Consider the following 21043-nt stretch of genomic DNA (forward strand, 5'->3'; position numbering starts at 1 on the left):
CTGGATGAACACTCTGTCCTCCCCAGGAATTGCCTCCAAATATCTAGGAATTTCTGAACCCAGAGTTGGCAACGCTACGATGGAGAAGGGGTCAGTATCCCCCACACCGAGAGGCAGTCTCGCCCTGAGGTTCACAGAGGGTTGCCAGCTCCAGGTAGGGAAATACCTCTAGATTTTGGGGTGGAGCCTGAGGAGGGTGGGGTTTGGGGAGGAGAGGGACTTCAGTGGGGTATAATACCACGTTCATCTTCCGAAGTGGCCATTTTCTCCAGGGGAACTGATCTCTGTCGCCTGGATATCAATTGTAATAGCAGGAGATCTCCAGCCACCACCTGGAATAATGCAATAATGTGATCCTTTCCTCATACGAATATCGGAACTCTCAGTTTTAATAGATCATCTTGATTGAAACCGGGAGACTTTTTTAAAAAGACATGCCTGTCAAACAATTAAAGACATCTTCACTTGTTAACTGTGCAGATATTAATAGATTAATTAAATAGAAGCAATCTGCATACATTTGCGTGTGAAAACATTCCTTCTTAAGGGAAAGGGTTCCATACTTTGTTTTAAGGTGAGGCGCTCATGTCTCACCCCAGTGCCTGACAGTTAGAGCGGTTCCTCAGTGGAACAGGCTTCCTCGGGAGGTGGTGGGCTCTCCTTTGGAGGTTTTTAAGCCGAGGCTAGATGGCTAGATCATGAGAGGGAGGGCAGAAAGGGTTGCGTCAGCACATGGCTCTCGCGACCCTTACTTACAAGCCGATTGCCACTTTGGGGTCAGGAAGCAATTTTCCTCCTGGCCAGTTTGGCCAGGGATTCCAGAGGGTATTTTTTTGTCATCTGCTGGGCATGGAGCAGGGGTCACTGGAGGTGTGGGGTTGGAGGTAGTTGTGAATTCCCTGCATTGTGCAGGGGGTTGGACTAGATGATCCTGGTCGCACTATATTTCCCCCCTTTTAATATACAAATCCAATGCCTCTGTGACTGACATAATGCCTTTTTTACTAAGTGATAGGGACCCCAAGGCTACATTGTCAGTGGCAAGATTTGTTTCAGTCCTTATATCCCTCCAACACTAGATATATGCTGCTCAAGATCAATTGATCAAGGAGCTTCTAAGGGATGAAAGGAAAGGAAAGGAAGATGATCCTGGAGGCCCCTTCCGACTCTGTGATTCTAAGCTACTGACTTTAGAGAGTTATGCCACCCTGAGAGTGCGAGATAAATGAGGATGCCGCTGATAAAATGGCCGCTTTAGTTTAATAATAAATCTGCAAAAAAGTGTGTTAATAAAATCTGTAGTTTCTTGGGGTTTCTCCCTATGATTTGATGTGCTTCTTTTAAAAAATGCTCTTGATCAGCGGGTAGAGCCCAGAAGTTGGGGTTACCAACCTCCAAGTACTAGCTGGAGATCTCCTGCTATTAGAACTGATCTCCAGCTGATTGAGATCAGTTCACCTGGAGGAAATGGCCGCTTTGGCAATTGGACTCTATGGCATTAAAGTCCCTCCCCAAAGCCCGCCCTCCCCAGGCTCCTCCCAAAAAACCTCCTGCTAGTTTTGAAGAGGGACCTGGCAACCCTAGCTCTGGTCATAGTATGGTATGTCAGTCACCTTAATTTTTCTCTTACCAAGGGAAGGGGGGTTTGCATGAATTGAAATACATGCAATATTTTCTTTCTTATCAAGCCTAAACATGTTTTACTAGTTTAACAAGAAGAAGATGAAAAGTTGTTTTTTATACCCTGCTTTTATCGACCAAAAGGAGTCTCAAAGCGGCTTATGATCACTTCCCCCCCCCAACAGGCATCTTGTGAAGTAGGTGGGGCTGAGAGTTCTGAAAGAAGTGTGACTAGCCCAAGGTCACCAAGCAGGTTTCGTGTGGAGAGGCGGGGAATCTAATCTGGTTCTCCAGATTAGAGTCCATCACTCACGTGGAGGAGCGGGGAATCAACCCCGGTTCTCCAGATTAGAGTCCGCCGCTCATTACCACTACACCACAAAAACGACACTATTTACAAGTTAGCATATAACATTGTACTATATGTAGGGTTGCCAACCTCCAGGTGGTGGCTGGAGATCTCCCGCTATTACAACTGATCTCCAGGCGACAGAGATCAGTTCCCTGGCCACTTTGGCAATTGGACTCTATGGCATTGAAGTCCCTCCCCTCTCCAAACCCCACCCTCCTCAGACTCCACCCCCAAAATCTCCAGGTATTTCCCCACCCGGAGCTGGCAACTCTAACTGTGTGGCATATGTATATGCAAGTTTAAAGCATGAATGCCTACAAGAAAAATTGTGAGTATACTAAAGACAGAGACTGCTGCAAACTGCTGCACTCTATGCTACCTTAGCAAATGTATTCTACTTTTTGTCGTCTTGAGAAGTATGAAAAAAAAAGTTGGAAACAGAAAAGCCAAATGTTGTATTTAAGAAAAGCAAGCACTATAATCTGCACAGGAAACGTCTCATACAGTCATCATAGGGCTAGCAGCCATATTTGAATATCAAACTTAACGTCATAATACTGAAAACATTGAACTTTTCAGTAGGATGCTATCAACATGCAAATTTATAGCCTATTATTTATGGACAAAATAAGTCACATTTAAACACATATATGCTTGCAAATACATTGTATATGTTTACGTTATGCACAGGAATGATTAGCTAATGCTGTAGATTTACATTAAAAATATTCACGTGTTCTGAGTAGCTAAAACCTTTTATTTGAAAACTTTTCACTCATTGCAGAACAAATATTTCATAGGAGCGATTTCATTTATTTATTACAGCCAAAGGCCAGCATGAAATATTAAATATAAGGTTTGGATAAATGCTATCATAGGAGTGATTTGAAAGTTCTTCCTTCACATTTTTCCTGGACACATTGCTTTGAGACTCCTTAAAGGTAAAGCAGGGTAAGGAGCCCCATGGCGCAGAGTGGTAAACTGCAGTACTGCAGTCCAAGCTCTGCTCACGACCTGAGTTCGATCCTGATGGAAGTCGGTTTCAGGTCGCCGGCTCAAGGTCGACTCAGCCTTCCATCCTTCCGAGGTTGGTCAAATAAGTACCCAGCTTGCTGCAGGTAAAGGGAAGATGACTGGGGAAGGCACTGGCAAACCACCCCATAAAACAAAAAGTCCGCCTAGTAAATGTCGGGATGTGACATCATCCCATGGGTCAGGAATGACCCGGTGCTTGCGCAGGGGACCTTTAACTTTTTAAAGTAGGGTATAAAAATCAATTCCTCCTCCTCCTTCGCATTTGAATTATAATCTGTAATTCTGGTTTCACCAACTAACCATGGTTACAATCATAGCCCATGGTTTATTCAGTTTGAACGGAGCTGGTGAATAACTACTAGGCATCCTGGTGTGTTTTTTAAGCGCTACCCTTTTTTAGGAGATTCATACCCTGCCTTGCAGCGTCCAAGCACTGTGGAAACCAAGAAGGACCAATCCCAGTGCAGTCCTTCTTGCCATTTCCAATCTAAAATAGAACTGGGTTGCTGCGCCTTTTTTTGGCAATACATAGGGTTGCCAACCTCCAGGTACTAGCTGGAGATCTCCTGCTAATTCAACTGCTCTCCAGCCGATAGAGATCAGTTCCCCTGGAGAAAAAGGCCGCTTTGGCAATTGGACTCTATGGCATGAAGTCCCTCTCCTCCCCAAACCCCACCCTCCTTTGGCTCCGCCCCCAAAACCTCCTGCCAGTGGCGAAGAAGGACCTGGCAACCCTAGCAATACAATACCTTGGGCATGATTTTGTTGTTTTTAAAGTGGTTGCAGTCCTGTGGGTTTATTTCGTCAGGGTTTCCCCCCCCCTTCCTGGTGATTCTGGAGTAAGTCTGCCAGGAAGGTCAAATCCTGCCCTCTTTGCAATCAATAGGCACTTTGTTACTGACTTGGGGGTTGGAGCAATGTGTGTGTATTGGGGGGGGGGGGTTAGAAAGAGAGAGAGATTAATCTTTAATTGCTTCTTGGCTGCACTTCAAACGGGCTTTTTTTGTAATAAGATTTTCCATTGTGACCAGAGTTGCTAGAGGATATAGGTCATTTTTTCTCAGCTTTTTGTCAAAGTTGCTATTCTCTCCCTCCCACCCACCTCCCGGTCCCCTTTTTATAAAACCTGCAGTGGAGCCTTTTGGGGTTGAAAATATACAGGTAGTTAAAACATGCGCTTGAATGACGTCTTTTTCTTCACCTGATGGATTGTTCTTCCTCCCTCCTTCCCGGATCTGGCTTTGGTGCTTTTAATAGGCACATGGGACCAATTATTTATTTCCTGAAGAAATGAAATTTTCGGTTGGGTTGGGATCTGCTTTGAATTAGCGCAGAAAGAACCCTTTGGTTTTTAAAAGGGGGCAGTCAATAAACATTGATGCAGTTTTGAATGGCAGTTAGAAGACCCCCAATTTTTTAAAAAAGGGAAAAAATCAGATCGAAGTATTCATAAGAGATGAGCTTTGTAAAATCCTTCTATGCCTCTGGATTAGGGAAAAGCCGATGCCGCCATTTTTGTTTTGTCTCAGTATGTAACTGCTGTCGCTCCTTTTATTTATTTAGATATTTGTATCCTGCTTTGTATTTGTATCCTCCCCAAATTTGGGTGGGGGGAACCAAAGCAGATTACAAGTAATTCTCCTCTCCTTCGTTTGATCCTCACAACAGCCCTCTGAGGAAGTTTAGGCTGAGTCTGTGTGACTGGCCCAGGTAGGGTTGCCAACCTCCAGGTAATAGCAGAAGATCTCCTGCTATTACAACTGATCTCCAGCCGATAGAGATCAGTTCACCTGGAGATAATGGCCGCTTTGGCCATTGGACTCTATGGCATTGAAGTCCCTCCCCTCTCCAAACCCCGCCCTCCTCAGGCTCCGCCCCAAAAACCTCTCGCCAATGACAAAGAGGGACCTGGCAACCCTAGGGTCACCCAGCAAGCCGCCATAGCTGAGTGGGGATTTGAACCTGAATCTCCCACTTACTAGTCTGGCAACTAACTAGGGTTGTCAACCTCCAGGTAATAGCTGGAGATCTCCTGCTATTATAACTGATCTCCTGCTGACAGCGATCAGTTCACCTGGAGAAAATTGTCGCTTTGGCAATTGGACTCTATGGCATTGAAGTCCCTCCCCTCCCCAAATCCTGCCCTCCTTAGGCTCCACCCCAAAAACCTCCTGCCAGTAGCAAAGAGGGACCCAGGGGTAACTGGGGGTGTGGGGGGGAGGTAGTTGTGAATTTCCTGCATTGTGCAGGGGTTGGACTAGATGACCCTGGTAGTCCCTTCCAACACTATGATTCTGTGATTGCAAGTAAGAAGTGTTGGGGAAGACCCTTGCTGTGCCCAAAACCCTGGTGAGGGGCTGCCAGTCAGAAGACTCAGCGCTGAGCTAGATGGGCCCATGGTCTGACTCAGTATAAGGCAGCTGTATCTGTAGATTACATATATCTAAAGATGCTTCTTATTGTGCTGTGAAGGCTCCCCTCCCCCTCATTCCAGATGCTTCCTCCCTCACTTCCGTCGGCTGCTGCCGGAAACCTGCCTCTAACCGTTAAAACCGGGTCACGTCGCTTTTGCTCCACTTTTTTTTTTCCATCCCAGCGTCTCTGTTCTTTTGTAATCCTTTGTCTCTGGCTGCTAGAGAAAGTGATTCCGAGCCTTGGCAGAGACGAAAGGCTTTGTATCTCCGAGAGGTCCAGACAAGATCTGTGTGTCTGCTAGCAGCGATCAGAAAGAGGCAGATACCAGACTGCAGCCCTTTCTTTGAATCTTCACCCCCCCCCCAAAAAAAACCCCCATCTAAATCAGGGGTGTTGAACTCATTTGTTACAAGGGCTGGATATGACATAAATGCCACTTGACCGGGGCATGCTTTGCCAGCCCAGATAGGGAGTGGTGGGGGGCTGCCCTGGTTGGCTTGCGGGCCAGATAAGAGCTGTCAAGGGGCCGTATTTGGCCCATGTGCTGTATGTTTGACAGACCTGGTCTAAATTATTCTCTAGCTCTGGAGTTTTGCAAAAGTTTTCTAAGCTAGCCAGGAGGGCTAGAAGCTTGAGGGGACTTTTTATACTTCAATGAAAGTTATGGTTTGGGTGGGGTAGAATCTCCTGTTCAGACTTTTTTCTCACTTCACGTCTGGCTTGTTATATAGTCTTGGATGTCTCGATGCAATGCTCAGATGTGTATATCAACAGAAGTATAGTGTCCAGATCACGCGAAGTCATGGTATCACTTTACTCGGCTCTGGTTAGACCTCACCTAGGCTGACCATACGTACCATTTTGAGCGGGACAGTCCCGTTTTTATCATGTTTCCCTGGGTCCTGTCCTTTTAATTAAAATGTCAATTTTGTCCCGTTTTGCACCTCATTACACTTCCAACGTTTGTTTCCTTCAGTTTTGACATTTGTTTTACTGCACGCAGGCATGGCTGGGTAAATTCGCATAGAAAAAGTGATAAGATCGGTTTGCACTCATATTACATAACCCCTGTCCCGTTTTTGCCATCCCAATGTCCCGTTTTTGTCTCAAGGAAATATGGTCAGCCTACTCTCACCTAGAGTATTGTGTTCAGTTTTGGGCACCACAATTTAAGAAAGATGTAGATAAGCTGGAACGTGTCCAGAGTAGAGCAACAAAGATGGTGAGGGGTCTGGAGACCAAGTCCTATGAGGAAAGGTTGAAGAGGGGATATGATAACCATCTTCAAGTACTTGAAGGGCTGTCATATAGAGGAGGGTGCCGAGTTGTTTTCTGTTGCTCCAGAAGATTGGACCAGAACCAGCGGGTTAAAATTAAATCAAAAGAGTTTCCGTCTAGACATTAGGAAGAATTTTCTAACAGTTAGAGCGGTTCCTCAGTGGAACAGGCTTCCTCGGGAGGTGGTAAGCTCTCCTTCCCTGGAGGTTTTTAAGAAGAGGCTAGATGGCATCTGTCAGCAGTGCTGATTCTATGACCTTAAGCTGTTCATGAGAGGGAGGGCATCTTGGCCATCTTCTGGGCATGAAGTATGGGTCACTGGGTGTGTGTGTGTGTGGGGGAGGTAGTTTGGAATGTCCTGCATTGTGCAGAGGGTTGGACTAGATGACCCTGGTGGTCCCTTCCAACATGAAACCAGCTGGGTGACCTTGGGCTAGTCACACTCTCTCAGCCCCACCTACCACACAGGGTGCCTGTTGTGGGGGAGGGGAAGGTGACTGTAAGCTGGTTTGATTCTTCCTTAAGTGGTAGAGAAAGTCGGCATATAAAAACCTCCTCCTCCTCCTCCTCCTCCTCCTTCTATCGGACAGAGCAGGCTTTGGGTGGGCTCTTAGTGGTTTTAGCAGCAACAGGCTAGCATAGCTTTCGGGATTTGCACATTTCAAGACAAGGTTTTCCTGTGATGAACCAAGAGAGATCAGGAAATATTTGGTCTAAGTGCAACTGAACGTGCCGTGGAGACTTGGCGGTTTGCAAGTCTGGCCCAGAAATACAGGCTTGTTCTTAAAAGACAATGGCAATAGGTTTATTGAATGGTAGAGCCACGTAGAGCAGCTAGAAACAAATACATATATCCATTAAGATTTCAGTTAAGGGAGGTCTTGGACGTGAAGAAAGTATGCCTGGCGGCTGCCCCTTCTCCCTCTCCCCTCAATGGCCAGAGTTTGCTGCTGGAGGGAGAGGCTCTCTCTGCTGACGTTGGATCCAGGCATGAGGAGGAGGCATCTGGCAGACGCTACTCTGGAGAACCAAGTTTGATTCCCCACTCCTCCGTGTGTACAGTGGACTTTACTCTGGAGAACCAGGTTCAATTGCCCACTCTTCCACATGAAGCCAGCATGGTATAGTGGTTAAGAGCCAGCATGGTGTTGTGGTTAACAGCAGTGGTTTGGAGTGGTGGACTCTATTCTGGAGAACCAGGTTTGACTCCCCCACTCCTCCACATGAGCGGTGGAGGCTAATCTGGTGAACTGGATTTGTTTCCTTGCTCCTACACATGAAGCCAGCTGGCTGACCTTGGGCTAGTCACAGTTCTATTAAGAGCTCTCTCAGCCCCACCTATCTCATGGGGTATCTGTTGTGCGGAGGGGAAGGGAAGGTGACTGTAAGCTGCTTTGATTCTTCCTTAAATGGTAGAGAAAGTTGGCATATAAACACAAACTCTTCTTCCTCTTTTTCCTCCTGCGCCCCCGCTGGGTGACCTTGGGCCAGTCACAGTTCTCTCTGAACTCTCTCAGCCCCTTCCTCACAAGGTGCCTGTTGTGAGGAGGGGAAGGCGATTGCAAGCCGCTTTGAGACTCCTTAAGGGTAGAGAAAAGCAGGGTATAAAAACCAACTCTTCTTCTTCTTTGAAACAAACAGTAAAGGGATGGGGCCATATGCAGAGGAGGGTTGATGCCCAATTGCAGTGGTTGACTGTTTCCTGGCTGTTGTCTGTGCAGACGCTAGATGCCTCCTGCAGGTTAATTCAGCGTACTGATCCGTAGTAGGATTGCATGTAGATAAGACGGCAGGCAAGGGTGCATTCTGCTTTTCAGAACAAGTTGGGGGAGGGGATGCCATTTCCCCCCACCAAGTAACATAATCTGATTCTTGGGTTCTCAGTTTATGGAGGACGTACGTAGGCTCTAAGGCACGTCTGCTGCTTAGCTTGCTTCTCTGCTCCACGCGCTTCCTTTTGTCCGCTGCATCCTAATCTCCTTGCCCTGCGGACCGTTCGATCTCAGGCCCCTGCGGCGCCTGGAGCCCTCTCTTCCAGTTGCGGCCTCGTTAGCAGATTGAGTTAAGCGGAGCTGGCTTCATTCTGATTCTCCAAGCAGCCGCCCCGAGTCTCAACAAAGCCCCCCTCCTCCATTTTGCTTCTTTAGAGATTTACCTGTCTCTCTTCCACGTCCGCAAGCTATTTGCTTCCCACGCACACTTTGATCTGTTTTGCAGCATGGGTCGCGTGGTTCGCTCGGGTCGGCGTTGAGTGACTGCTGGACGAAATGCCGTGCCCGTTTGAACTGGGATGCCCAAAGCCTGGCAGCAGGGTGTTTTGCCCCTTTTCTGAAAGGTACGCCCCCCAGCCTTGACCTCTTCAGGCCGGACCTAGAGTAATATCCTGGCTTTGATCTGGGCTTGGCTGGGGGTGATTGAAGAAGAAGAAGAAGAAGAGTTGTTTTTTATATGCTGACTTTCTCTACTGCTTAAGGAAGAATCAAACCAGCTTACAATCGCCTTCCCTTCCCCTCCCCACAGCAGACACCCTGTGAGGTAGGTGGGGCTGGGAGAGCTGTGACTAGCCCAAGGTCACCCAGCTGGCTTCATGTGTAGGAGTGGGGAAACAAATCCAGTTCACCAGATTAGCGTCCGCCGCTCATGTGGAGGAGTGGGGAATCAAACCCGCTTCTCCAGATCAGAGTCCACTGCTCCAAACCTCCGCTCTTAACCACTACATCACACTGGCTTTGATTGCTGATTTAAATTCTTATGTTTGCAACAAATTCACCCTGGAGCCTTAAGTGAGCTGTTTTCTTATCGTCTCAGTCTCCATGTCTGCAATATGGAGGGAATAACGCTGACCCGCTTTGCCGGACCGTTGGAACACATTCCTGTGATTGCGTGTGCAAATACTAAATATTATTGCCTTAGCTCTGTATTTTTATTTTTTATTTTTTTTTGCTGTTGGAAGTTTTGGAGGTATTGCTGTATGGACAGATCACACAACTGCTGTACAAAAGAAGTCTAGCAGTCCTGTTCCTGGGTCACAACACTTCGAACCAGGGGAGAGGGGGACTGTCTTCATTGGATGCTCTCCCGTTAATAAAAATAATTCCCTGTACAGAAAAGTAGCAGGTCCCCCCAAAGAATATATTTTTTGTGTTCAACAGCTGTGTTTAAGTGCCATCAAGCCACTTCCGACTTAAGGAGACCCTATGAATTAATGGCCCTGACCTGGCTGGCCCAGGCTTGCCTGATCTCGTCAGATCTCAGAAACTAAGCTGGGTCGGTCCTGGCTAGTGCTTGGATGGGAGACCACCAAGGAATACCAGAGTCACTATGCAGAGGACAGCAAGGGCAAACCACCTCTGTTAGTCACTTGCCTTGAGAACCTTACTGGGTTGCTATAAGTTGGCTGCAACATGAAGGCACTTTACACACACACAACTGTGTACCCTGATCTTGATAGCCCAGAAACTAAGCAGGGTCGGTCTTGGCTAGTTATTTGGATGGCAGACCACCAAGGAATACCAGGGTGGCTACGCAGAAGAAGGGAATGGCCAACCACCTCTAATCGTCTCTTGCCTTGAAAATCCTACTGGGTTGCTAGTCAGTTGTGACTTGATGGCGCTTTACATACATGAATTCATGACCTCCCAAAGGTCCTGTCATTAACAGCCTTGCTCAGGTCTTGCAAACTGGCTTCCTTTATAGAGTCGGTCCATCTCTTGTTGGGTCTTCCTCTTTCCCTGCAACTTTTTCTAGCATAATTGTCTTTTCCAGTTACGGTTGACTTCTCATAATGTGACCAAAATACGATAGCCTCAGTTTAGACCGCTACTGCACTCCAGCAACTAAGCAAGGAAGAATGCAAACTGGGCTTTACTGGTTCAAGCCCAGGGTGCAGCATTTAAATTGTTGGGTGAGAACTGGGCAGACGCGGGTTCAACCTTGCGGTGCCAGCCACGCATTTTGTGATCCAGTTTTTATGTATGTTGGTTTTAGTACCATGTATGCTTCATATTGTTCCTATTGCATCAGTTTTAATGTGTGTAATCCGCCTCTCCTGGTAGGTTCCCTGGAGGACTCTTCGTTCAGCTAGTACCAATCTTTTGGTGGTCCTTGGTCCGAGGAGTGTCCAGCTGGCTTCAACAAGGGCCAGGGCTTTTTCTGCCCTGGCCCCTGCCTGGTGGACTAGCCTCTCTAGTGAGACCAGGGCCCTGCGGGACCTCAAAGAGTTCCACAGGGCCTGAAAAACAGAGGTATTCCGCCAGGCTTATGGTTGAGGCCAGCTAGGGTTCCCTATATGTAGATGCTGGCTTCCCTAACCTCCCCACTGTGGTAATACCTTTTCTATTCAATCTGGTATTATCCCACCTGCTCGCCCAGCCGAAGTTTGTGTTTTGTGAGTCATACTTTAAAGGGGCCTTAGGTAATCTAGGATAATGTTTATATCGGCGGTTCCCAAACTGTGCGCCACGGAGCACTTGGTGCTCCAAGAAACATCTCCTAGTGCTCCGTGAAGAGATTGGAAAGAAAAACACTACTGTCGTTCGGTTTAGTAGATGGGTGCTAGGTGAAAATTAGTTCTCCATGATGAATTTCTCTCCTGAAAAGTGCTCCATGACTCAAAAAGTTTTGGAACCGCTGGTTTATATATTTTGTAGGGCTATTTTTTTTTTTTAGTGCCATGATAACTTTATTGCCATTGAGACTGGTGTGTTATGTGTGTTTTTCAGTAATAGAACACTGCTGTCCATTTGTATTTCCACAATGCACACCTCAGTAAATCGGTAGCATACATTTCCATTTGTCATCAATAGATGTGCTAATTTTTCCTCATTTGACAATTGGAAAATCACATCTGAAGACCTGACTGCTGTCAACAACGTAACTACAAGGTTGAGCAGAGAGAGTAAAAACATGTTTTTGTTTTTTTAATTATAAATATTTACTGATTTTGTAGGGCTATTTTAAAATGTTTTAATGCTTTTACTGATTTAATAGGATTTTTATGTTCTGTAAGCCGCTCTGAGCCTGGTTTTGGCTGGGGAGAGCGGGGTAATAAGTGGAAATAATAAATAAAAAAGTAAAGTCTCAGCAAGGAAGGCAGACTAAATGAAGCAAATAAAACAAACGTGCCCAAACTTGAGCTTCTGGTATTGCTTTATTTCAGGTGGCGATGGCACTGTTGGGGAAGCTCTCCGACGGGCCACTGAACAACTCCAGACCCGACCAGTGGCACTTGGTGTTCTCTCAGAAAGACGAAGTCATCACCAGTTTAGTATCTGCCTTAGATTCTATGGTGAGTCTTTTTGAATATTATTTGTTTATTTCTACCCCCCTTCTCCCCCCCAACAGGGACCCAAGGTGGATTTCAATGTTGTTCTCCGTCATCACCACAAGAGTAGGTTAAACTGATAGGGGAGGAGACGAGATCGGGGTTTGCCTGAGGCACTTCGTTTGTTTATTGCTCATTAGCAAAACCATGAGCAAATACATAAGCAAATACGCATAAACGTATAAAATACCTAAAATTCATAAATACGTAAAATACATATAATAAAGTTATACCAGTTCAACATTACCTCTTGGAGCAAAATACCTGTATCATTTAGCAGGACAATTTTAAAGCCATTACTTGAGTTAAGTATTTTGCCACCTGATAAATTGTCTCGGTATCTATCTCTAGATCTGATAAGAGAAAAGGGACGATCCAGAGTTCTAAAGGAAGATTATACTTTGTTAGAATGGGTATGATCCAGCTGGTTCTCTCCTTATTCCAATTCTTACAAAAAAGAAGGTTATGAGGAAAGGCTGAAGGAGCTGGGTATGTTTAACCTGAAGAGGAGAAGACTGAGAGGTGACATGATAATCATCTTCAAATACTTGAAGGGCTGTCATATAGAGGATGGTGCCGAGTTGTTTTCTGTTGCCCCAGAAGGTCGGACCAGATCCAACGGGTTGAAATTAAATCAAGAGTTTCCATCTAGACATTAGGAAGAATTTTCTAACAGTTAGAGCGGTTCCTCAGAGGAACAGGCTTCCTCAGGAGGTGGTAAGCTCTCCTTCCCTGGAGGCTTTTAAGAAGAGGTTAGATGGCCATCTGTCAGCAATGCTGATTCTGTGACCTTAGGCAGATGATGAGAGGGAGGGCATCTTGGCCATCTTCTGGTCACTAGGGATGTGGGGGGAGGTAGTTTGGAATTTCCTGCATTGTGCAGGGGGTTGGACTAGATGACCCTGGTGGTCCCTTCCAACTCTATGATTCTATGAGTTCTAAGAAGTGGATAACCTAGGGTTTCATTTTCACCAACTCCACAGTCACACAGGCCTCACTAAATGGGATTTTTAGAAAGCAGCCATTTAAAACCTGTATGGGGACTGCATTTAGTCTTGCTAGGGTGAAAGCACATCTTTGAGTTGGGGAAGTTAAGAGATTAGGGTATATGGGAAGAACTTCTGGTGGTGAGGCACTTAAAGTGGAAGCGAAGTGGAATAGGCAAGGGGAGGGTCTGCCGTTGTTTTCATCATGGGTGGAAGCTGGTTGGGCCAAAGGAGCAGGCGAGGCTGGAAGAGAGATTAGCCGGCTAAGTTGGTGTGGATGGGTGGTGGGCTATGGTGGTGCCGTTGCTGGGCGTGCTCTGGGCTGAGACCCCGCTGGAGATGCAGATCTTTGGCTCAGTGCCGCTCTTCTCTTGGGCCGTCTACCTGTGGAAGGTGCTGCTCACCTAGCGGCAGAGGTCTGTGTACAAGACAACAACCCATGTGACATTGGAGCTGGGACAGGTAATGGATGTGGAAATGTTTGAAAAATCTCGCCTTTGTCAGTTGGATAAAAGTGCTTTCAGCTTTTGGTCAGGTCTCTACTCAGAGGTCGAGGGCACTGTGATTCTTCTGTGTGGAGGAATTCATTTCCTTTGGTCTGTACCTGGAGAGATCTCTGAATACGCTGGGTTCCCCAACTGTGTCCCTTTTACAGTAAGGCATAATGTAAAAGACAAGATGTTGCAGAACAAACGTTCCCAAGCAAGCCAGGGTGCAATTCGGCTCAAGATCCTGTCGTGAGGCAGAAGAGGTTTCAACCTTCGCACCCCCCTTGCTGTTTTCATGAGCTAAAATGCTCCCTGTGTCATGTTAGATACCATATTTCTGCCTTGGGGATCATATTTGGGTGGAAAGGTGGCATATAAATGTTTTAAATAAATAACGTTTGATTTGGGCCTGGTGCTTGCTTTGGAGGGGAAGGCCCTGCTGGGAGAAGTGTTGTGGTTTAAAGAGGCCCTTCTTGCAAGAGCAACTGCCCTATGAGGAGTGGTTAAAAGGCTTAGGGCTGTTTTGCTTGGAAAGAAGGCAGTTAAGGGGAGACATGATAGAGGTCTATAAATTATGCATGTTAGGGAGAGAGTGGACAAGGAGAAACTTTTCTCCCTCTCTCATAATACCAGAATGTCTGCTGAAGCTGGAGGGTGAGAGATTCAAAACAGATAAAAGGAAGTATTTCTTCACACAATGCATTGTTAAATTGTGGAACTCCCTGCCCCAGGATGTGGTGATGACTGCCAACTTGGAAGGCTTCAAGAGGGGAGTGGACATGTTCATGGAGGAGAGGGCTATCCATGGCTACTAGTCAAAATGAATACTAGTCATGATGCATGCGTATTCTCTCCAGTATCAGAGGAGCATGCCTATTATCTTAGGTGCTGTGGAACACAGGCAGGACAATGCTGCTGCAGTCATCTTGTTTGGGGGCTTCCTAGAGGTACCTGGTTGGCCACTGTGTGAACAGACTGCTGGACTTGATGGGCCTTGGTCTGATCAAGCAGGGCTTTTCTTACGTTCTTATGTTCCAAGTTACTGTCTTGCTGGATCAGGCCAGGTGGTCCATCCTGTTGGAGGAGTATTCTGCTCCTATCAGTATCCTACCAGTACTAAATTGCATTGGGATAGTGCCGGCCCCCACCTCCCTGCATCCTCAGAACACCTTCTAGTTGGCCGTCAGGTCTGAATTGAGCCCCATGAGCCTAGGACCTATGTGTATTGTCACACAAAGCAGAGTTTGTACACGGCAATTCTGTGATGCCCAGAGTATTTAGGGAGCAAGGCTGGTAGGTACTATTATGATTACACTGCTACTGTATGAGCACCTATGCAGGGCTCTGGTAATCCTCGTGCGAATCAAATTACATCCCTCTTTTTTTTGTCTGTACTAGCTTCCCTTTTGGACCTCAAAACCACCTCCCTCCTGTTCTCTAATTACACAGATGATTTTTAAAAATCATATGTTTATGAGAGCCAGCATGGGGTAGTGGTTAAGAGCGGTGGTTTGGAGCGGTGGAGTCTGATCTGGAGAACCGGGTTTGATTCCCCACTCCTCCACATGAGCGGCGGAGGCTAATCTGATGAACTGGATTTGTTTGTTTCCTCGCTCCTACACATGAAGCCAGCTGGGTGACCTTGGGCTAGTCACAGCTCTCTTAGAGCTCTCTCAGCCCCACCTACCTCCCAGGGTGTCTGTTGTGGGGTGGGGAAGGGAAGGCGATTGTAAGCCGGTTTGATTCTTCCTTAAGCGGTAGAGAAAGTCAGCATATAAAAACCAGCTCCTCTTCTTCTTATAAAAATGGTCTTTGCCTCCCATTCGCTGAGCTATTGTGACATCATGGCATGTCTGAAAACATGCTAAACGCTGCAGTAGGTTGGCCCATCATGGCATGAGGCAAATCAGTGCTGTTGCTATGAAGCGGATGGAGCTTGGTTACAGGAAACATTTTGCCCGAAAGGCCCAAGGACAGGAGGGGAGACGTGATTTTGTTCGAAAGCATTCTAGCGGTGGTGAGAGTTGTCGCATTCTTTTCTCTGGGCTGCTGTTACGGAGAATCACTTCAATGCTTTGGGTTCTGAAGTGAAATCGCTTCCTCTCATCCACCGTCAGAAGAGGTTGTTTTTTTAAAAAGTCAATCTTTAAAAACACATATTATGTTTTTCTGTTAACCTTTATGCTGGAATCTGCTGTTTTGATAGTCCCATATGTTTTACCACTCTCTCTGTGTGCTTTCCAGAACAAGATGTTAAAGGCTTTTTTCCCCCTATGACAAAGACAATAATTTGCATGAATGTCTTCCTCCCCTTCCCCCTTAAAAAAAAAACATATCTGTGTAGAACTCTTACATAAGGCAGCCTTGTTTCCATAAACAAGATATCTGCCTGGCTATGTCTCTTGCAGAAGGCTGTGGCTTATTTTTAGTGTGAATGAAATCAGGCAAGGAAGTGTATGTGTGTAATGTCTTTGCAGCATTAGATCTCAAGAATAAAAATTGGGTCTGTCAGTCCCTTAAAAAACAACCCTAGTCAATTAAATCACATGAGTTGTAGGCTGTGGCTTAATTAAGCAGTTACATTTGCATACATTTGCCTGTGAAAATGTGACATTGCCTTATGCTGAGTCAGTTCAATGGTCAACAGAGCCGAAGATGACTTATTTCAACTGGCAGCTGCTCTCCAGGGGGCTTGGGCAGAGAAAGGTCTTTCCCGGCAACTGATGCTTGAAATCCTTTCACTAGCAATGCCAAGGATTGAACCAGGGACCTTCTGCATGCCAAGCAAATGCTTGGCTGAGTAAAAATAATAGTACTAAAGGGAACAGCCTACTTCCCTCTCTTTTAGAGAATGCATGTATGTATCAGATTATGATGGGTAGCCGTGTTAGTCTGTCTGCAGCAGTAGAAAAGAGCAAGAGTCCAGTAGCACCTTAAAGACTAACAAAATTTCTGGCAGGGTATGAGCTTTTGTGAGTCACAGCTCTTCAGATACAGCTAGCTGAAGAAGGGGGCTGTGACTCACGAAAGCTCATACCCTGCCAGATATTTTGTTAGTCTGTAAGGTGTCACTGGACTTTTGCTGTTTTCTACTGCATATATGTATCAGGCATCATCTTAGAAGAGGTACTACTTCCTGTGTGATGTGGCTTGGCCGTATATATCACAGGTAGACAGTGTAAAAATTAACTAAATAATACTAAGGTGGTAAAAACCTCTGTGTGGATTCCGTGGAGCTGAATCAAGAGCGAAACTTGCGGGACAAATGAATGTAAGCAACATTTCTGTTTCGCGAAACCCTCCGCCATAGAAAAAAGTACTACACAGTCTCTCAAAGCTGAACACGTAGGTAGAACAGTGACCAGGCAATGGTTAGTCTCTTTGAGTTCAGTTAAACAACAGATTTTTGCTTGCAGAACCTCTGTGGTGAGCCAAGTTCTCCAGTCCCTCAATCAAAGGGCTGGGTTCTTCCAATGCAGGGGGGAGGGATTCATTTCCACCAAATTGGACACACTCCAAGCTGCAGTTTGAAAGACAGTCTTGAAATAACAACAAATTACAACAGTAATACCAGTTATAATCCCCCTGTTACTAACTAAGTTCTTACATACATAATTTGCCTGTTACCTTGCATGAAGTGGTAAGCACCTGGAAAATCTTAAGTCAGCTCCTCTAGCAAAGCAGACTCTCCCTCTTCCATGCACTGACTCGGCCCCTGCTTGCCTAAGGGAGCAATCCTAAGCAATCTACTCAGAAGTAAAGTCCCATGTTTTTATTAAGGCTTATTCCCAGGAAAGGGTCTTTAGGATGGTATTATAGAGCACCCAACTTCTGGGCATCTACGATGGCATCTGCCATCTGTGGATTAGAGCTTGCGACAAAAATAATATATTTAAATCTGAACCTTTTTAGTTAATCAAAAGCAATTTAATCGATTAAACAATTTAAACTTTACAACCCTATTCTTGGAGACATATTTATACAATAATGTGAACTTGTTTCTTTGTGGAATAAAATCTGTGTCTTCGCATTCTTGGCATTTTTGCAAAATTTCAAGGTCAAGATCTCTAGTTCTTCGCTGACCAATAAGGGCGTGTACCTCAACATTTTTTTGGTATTTTTCAGATCTGGTTATCAGGGAGCCGAAAAATAGTGGTATTCCTGGTTATCTTGATTCCTAACCAGTTTGGTATTTGGATCTGGTCTTTTTTTTTCTGGATTCCAATATTATTCGGCTCTGTTATTCCCTATGGGAAATCTTTCTGGAGGGCTGGAAGAACTGTTTTTTGAGAAAATTGCACCAGAATTATAGCAGAGCTGCTGGTGCTTCTCCTTTAAATAACCTCCAAGTTCCATCCTCCATTGTTTCTTATGGGGGAGGGGAATTCCATGTTTTTTTCCTGGGCAAAGAATATCCAAAGACGCAAGAGCAAGCAAAGCAACCCCAGCCCAAAGTCTCTTAAAGCGGACTAAACCAACAAGCCCAAAGGACCAGTGCAGAACCAGAGAATCCTGGCAGAACTGTGGAACAATGTGGCAACAAATGCACAACTTGAGAATCCAACCCAATGTCAAACCAGAGAATCATCCAAGTGAAACCAAGCGGGAATTCTGTTGCAAACCCAAGATATGTAAAATCAGAGAATCTGAGCCAATGTACGACCCCCCCCAAATTGAAGGCAATGTCAAACTCTAGAATCCACTGCAAATAATACAATGTTGCAAGACCAACAAAACCAATTTCAAAGGACAGAATCAAAGCCACAAAACATGGCAAACCAATATCAAGTCCCAGAAAGACACATACACACAGTAAAAGTAAACAATAAACAGTCTTGAGAGTCTTAAAGTGATGGCAACGCCTAACTATTCTTCAAAGGCAGACCCACATAGAGGGTGTTGCAGTAGTCCATTTTAGAGAAGACTGATGGATGTGATCTCTCTTTTGGTGTTCCCAACCATTCTTCTTTCTCTCCTCTTCCCAGTGTTCAGCACTTTCTAAACTCAACACAGAGGTTGCCTGCATTGCGGTTCATGATGAAAACACCTTTGTTGTCGGGACGGAGAAGGGGAGGGTCTTCATGAACACACGGAAGGAGGTCCAGGCGGATTTCAAGAAGTTCTGCAGTGAGTGTTGCCGTGGATTTCTGTAGAGAACTGTTGACCTATTTTTTTTAAAATGCAAAAATCCTCAGTGTGAAGAGTGAGAGTTTTAATACCAAAAAGCAATATGAAACCAACATGTTGGGTTTTGCTCTTCTGTCTTTTTGCCGCGATGGTATATTTTTAACCCCTCCCCCCCAGTTACTGTGAACTTGTTTCATTCATGATTATTGTATTGATGTGTGTGTGAGTTTTGGATTTTAGTGTTTGTTCGTTCCTATCATAAGTGCTCCTTCGCTGGAGGTTTGTAAGCAGAGGCTAGATGGCCATCTGTCAGCAATGCTGATTCTATGACCTTAGGCAGTTCATGAGAGGGAGGGCATCTTGCACATCTTCTGGGCATGGAGTAGGGGTCACTGGGTGTGTGTGTGGGAGGTAGTTGTGAATGTCCTGCATTGTGCAGGGGATTGGACTAGATGACCCTGGTGGTACCTTCCAACTCTATGATTCTATGATTCATATGGAGCTATGGCAAGTAAATGCTCTAAATGAATAAGGATCCTGAATGTGGCACATTGAAGAGCATAGCTGGTTTTGTAATTTGAGAGGCAGTAACTGAAATTCCTGTTTAGTGGTGACCACCAATCTAATAAACATGGGCTTGGATCCACTAGAGCATTTCTACGGATGGAAGGATTTCCACCTGCAGTGTGACTTTCTTAGCTTCCTTCTCCTGCTGCAGGCCAGAATGTCCACCCCCCATACTATTCCCTGGGGTCCCTTCAGAAACAGCAGTTCAGATAAGCTGGAATGTGTCCAGAGTAGAGCAACAAAGATGGTGAGGGGTCTGGAGACCAAGTCCTATGAGGGTTGAAGGAGCTGGGTATGTTTAGCCTGAAGAGGAGAAGACTGAGAGGGGATATGATAACCATGTTCAAGTACTTGAAGGGCTGTCATATAGAGGAGGGTGCCGAGTTGTTTTCTGTTGCCCCAGAAGGTCGGACCAGAACCAACGGGTTGAAATTAAATCAAAAGAGTTTCTGTTTAGACATTAGGAAGAATTTTCTAACAGTTAGAGCGGTTCCTCAGTGGAACAAGCTTTCTCAGGATGTGGTAAGCTCTCCTTCCCTGGAGGTTTTTAAGATTGTTCCTTGGAGTTATGTATGAGTTTTTCATCCATTAGAGATGAACTCACTACCAGCCCTCACAAATCCCAGGACTTCCCATTGCTCTGTTAACCTGATTCTTCCATCTTCCCTGAGCTCAGCTCGAGTAAAATCCCTGTGCGTAAGGCAAAGTGCGGGACACGCAAGCTTGGTTTCTCTCTCAGCCAATTACAAAGTAGCGTGTAAATAGGTGGGGATTCAAATGCTTCCTGCTTCCTGGGAGCTCTTTCTGAGCAGAAGAAAGGCTTTTAAAAACTGAGGCTTAGATTTGTCCCCCCCTTTCAGATTGCTCTGTTTTTTGTTCTTAGATTGCTTTTTAATGCAGCAATTGTGTTTTTGGGGGATTTTCTCTCACAGTAAGCGCTATAAAGTAAGTCCATTAGAAAGCAGCATTTCAAGGGGTAGGGACTTGATTGGAGCTTGTAGACTGCTGGTGCATAGATCCCCAACAGGAAAGTGTGGGTCCAGCGAGCAACGAACCTCAGGTAAAACTCCCATGCATAAACGACCTGAGATACCTATCTATTCCACACACATACACACACCAGTAGAAGTAAAAGCAGATTGAGGTGGTGGAAAAATGGCTGTGGAGGAAAGTGTTAACCCCTTCCCCCAGTACCATTCACCATGATAAAGCAAACCAGGCAGCCCTAGTTGCAAACGAAAACAAAAGCATTTAAAAGAAGCTTGGGAAGAAATTGTGCAGTGTAGCTGGCTCTTCAATCTTCTCTTGTTGATTTGGATTCACAGTGCGTGTGTGTGTGTGTGGGGGGGGGAGGTAGTTGCTAGCGAACTGGGCCTGAGCCCCAGGATGCGGGAGAGAAAGAACATATTTGTTTAGTTATAATCCGGAGGGTTTTATTGCAGTAGGGAGAAAAAACCCAGGCAACGGAGGGTGCCAGCGTGCTGGATGCTGGTGGAAAGCGCATTTGCGTTCGCGTTTAATCCCCTCTGTGGAACTGCTCAAGAACAGTTCATTCTCGTGCAAATATTAGCCCAGATCGCCTGTCAAGGTCACTGCTTGCATGGGATTATCTGCTGAGTGGGTGCCAGCTGTAAAATTCGCCCCAGGTCTAATCCATCATGAGCATTCGCCATTTGGCAAGGATATCTTTTTGCTGGTCTGCTGTATACCTTACCTGTTTGTGTGGCCCAGAAGTTACCGTACAGTGGTTCGACTTCTTTTAATTAAAAAAAAGTAATTGTGTTATCACTGTGTGTAATAGTAAAGAGCCGGCGTGGTGGTTAAGAGCAGAGGTTTGGAGTTTGGAGAACCG

General features: G+C 45.7%; 1 protein-coding gene across 4 annotated transcripts in view; it reads left to right on the top strand.

Moving 5' to 3' along the window:
• The window catches only part of GTF2IRD1 (GTF2I repeat domain containing 1), a 116379-nt gene that overhangs the window by 44781 nt on the left and 50555 nt on the right, over positions 1 to 21043 (top strand). For all 4 annotated transcript variants that reach the window (XM_056865122.1, XM_056865125.1, XM_056865124.1 and 1 more), the window contains exons 2-3: positions 11859 to 11987; positions 18483 to 18624. In XM_056865122.1, the coding sequence (XP_056721100.1) occupies positions 11865 to 11987; positions 18483 to 18624 (265 nt within the window). In that variant the 5' untranslated portion in view covers positions 11859 to 11864. The remainder of the gene's footprint in view (positions 1 to 11858; positions 11988 to 18482; positions 18625 to 21043) is intronic.

Source organism: Euleptes europaea, chromosome 19, assembly GCF_029931775.1.
Source record: "Euleptes europaea isolate rEulEur1 chromosome 19, rEulEur1.hap1, whole genome shotgun sequence".
NCBI lineage: Eukaryota > Metazoa > Chordata > Lepidosauria > Squamata > Sphaerodactylidae > Euleptes > Euleptes europaea.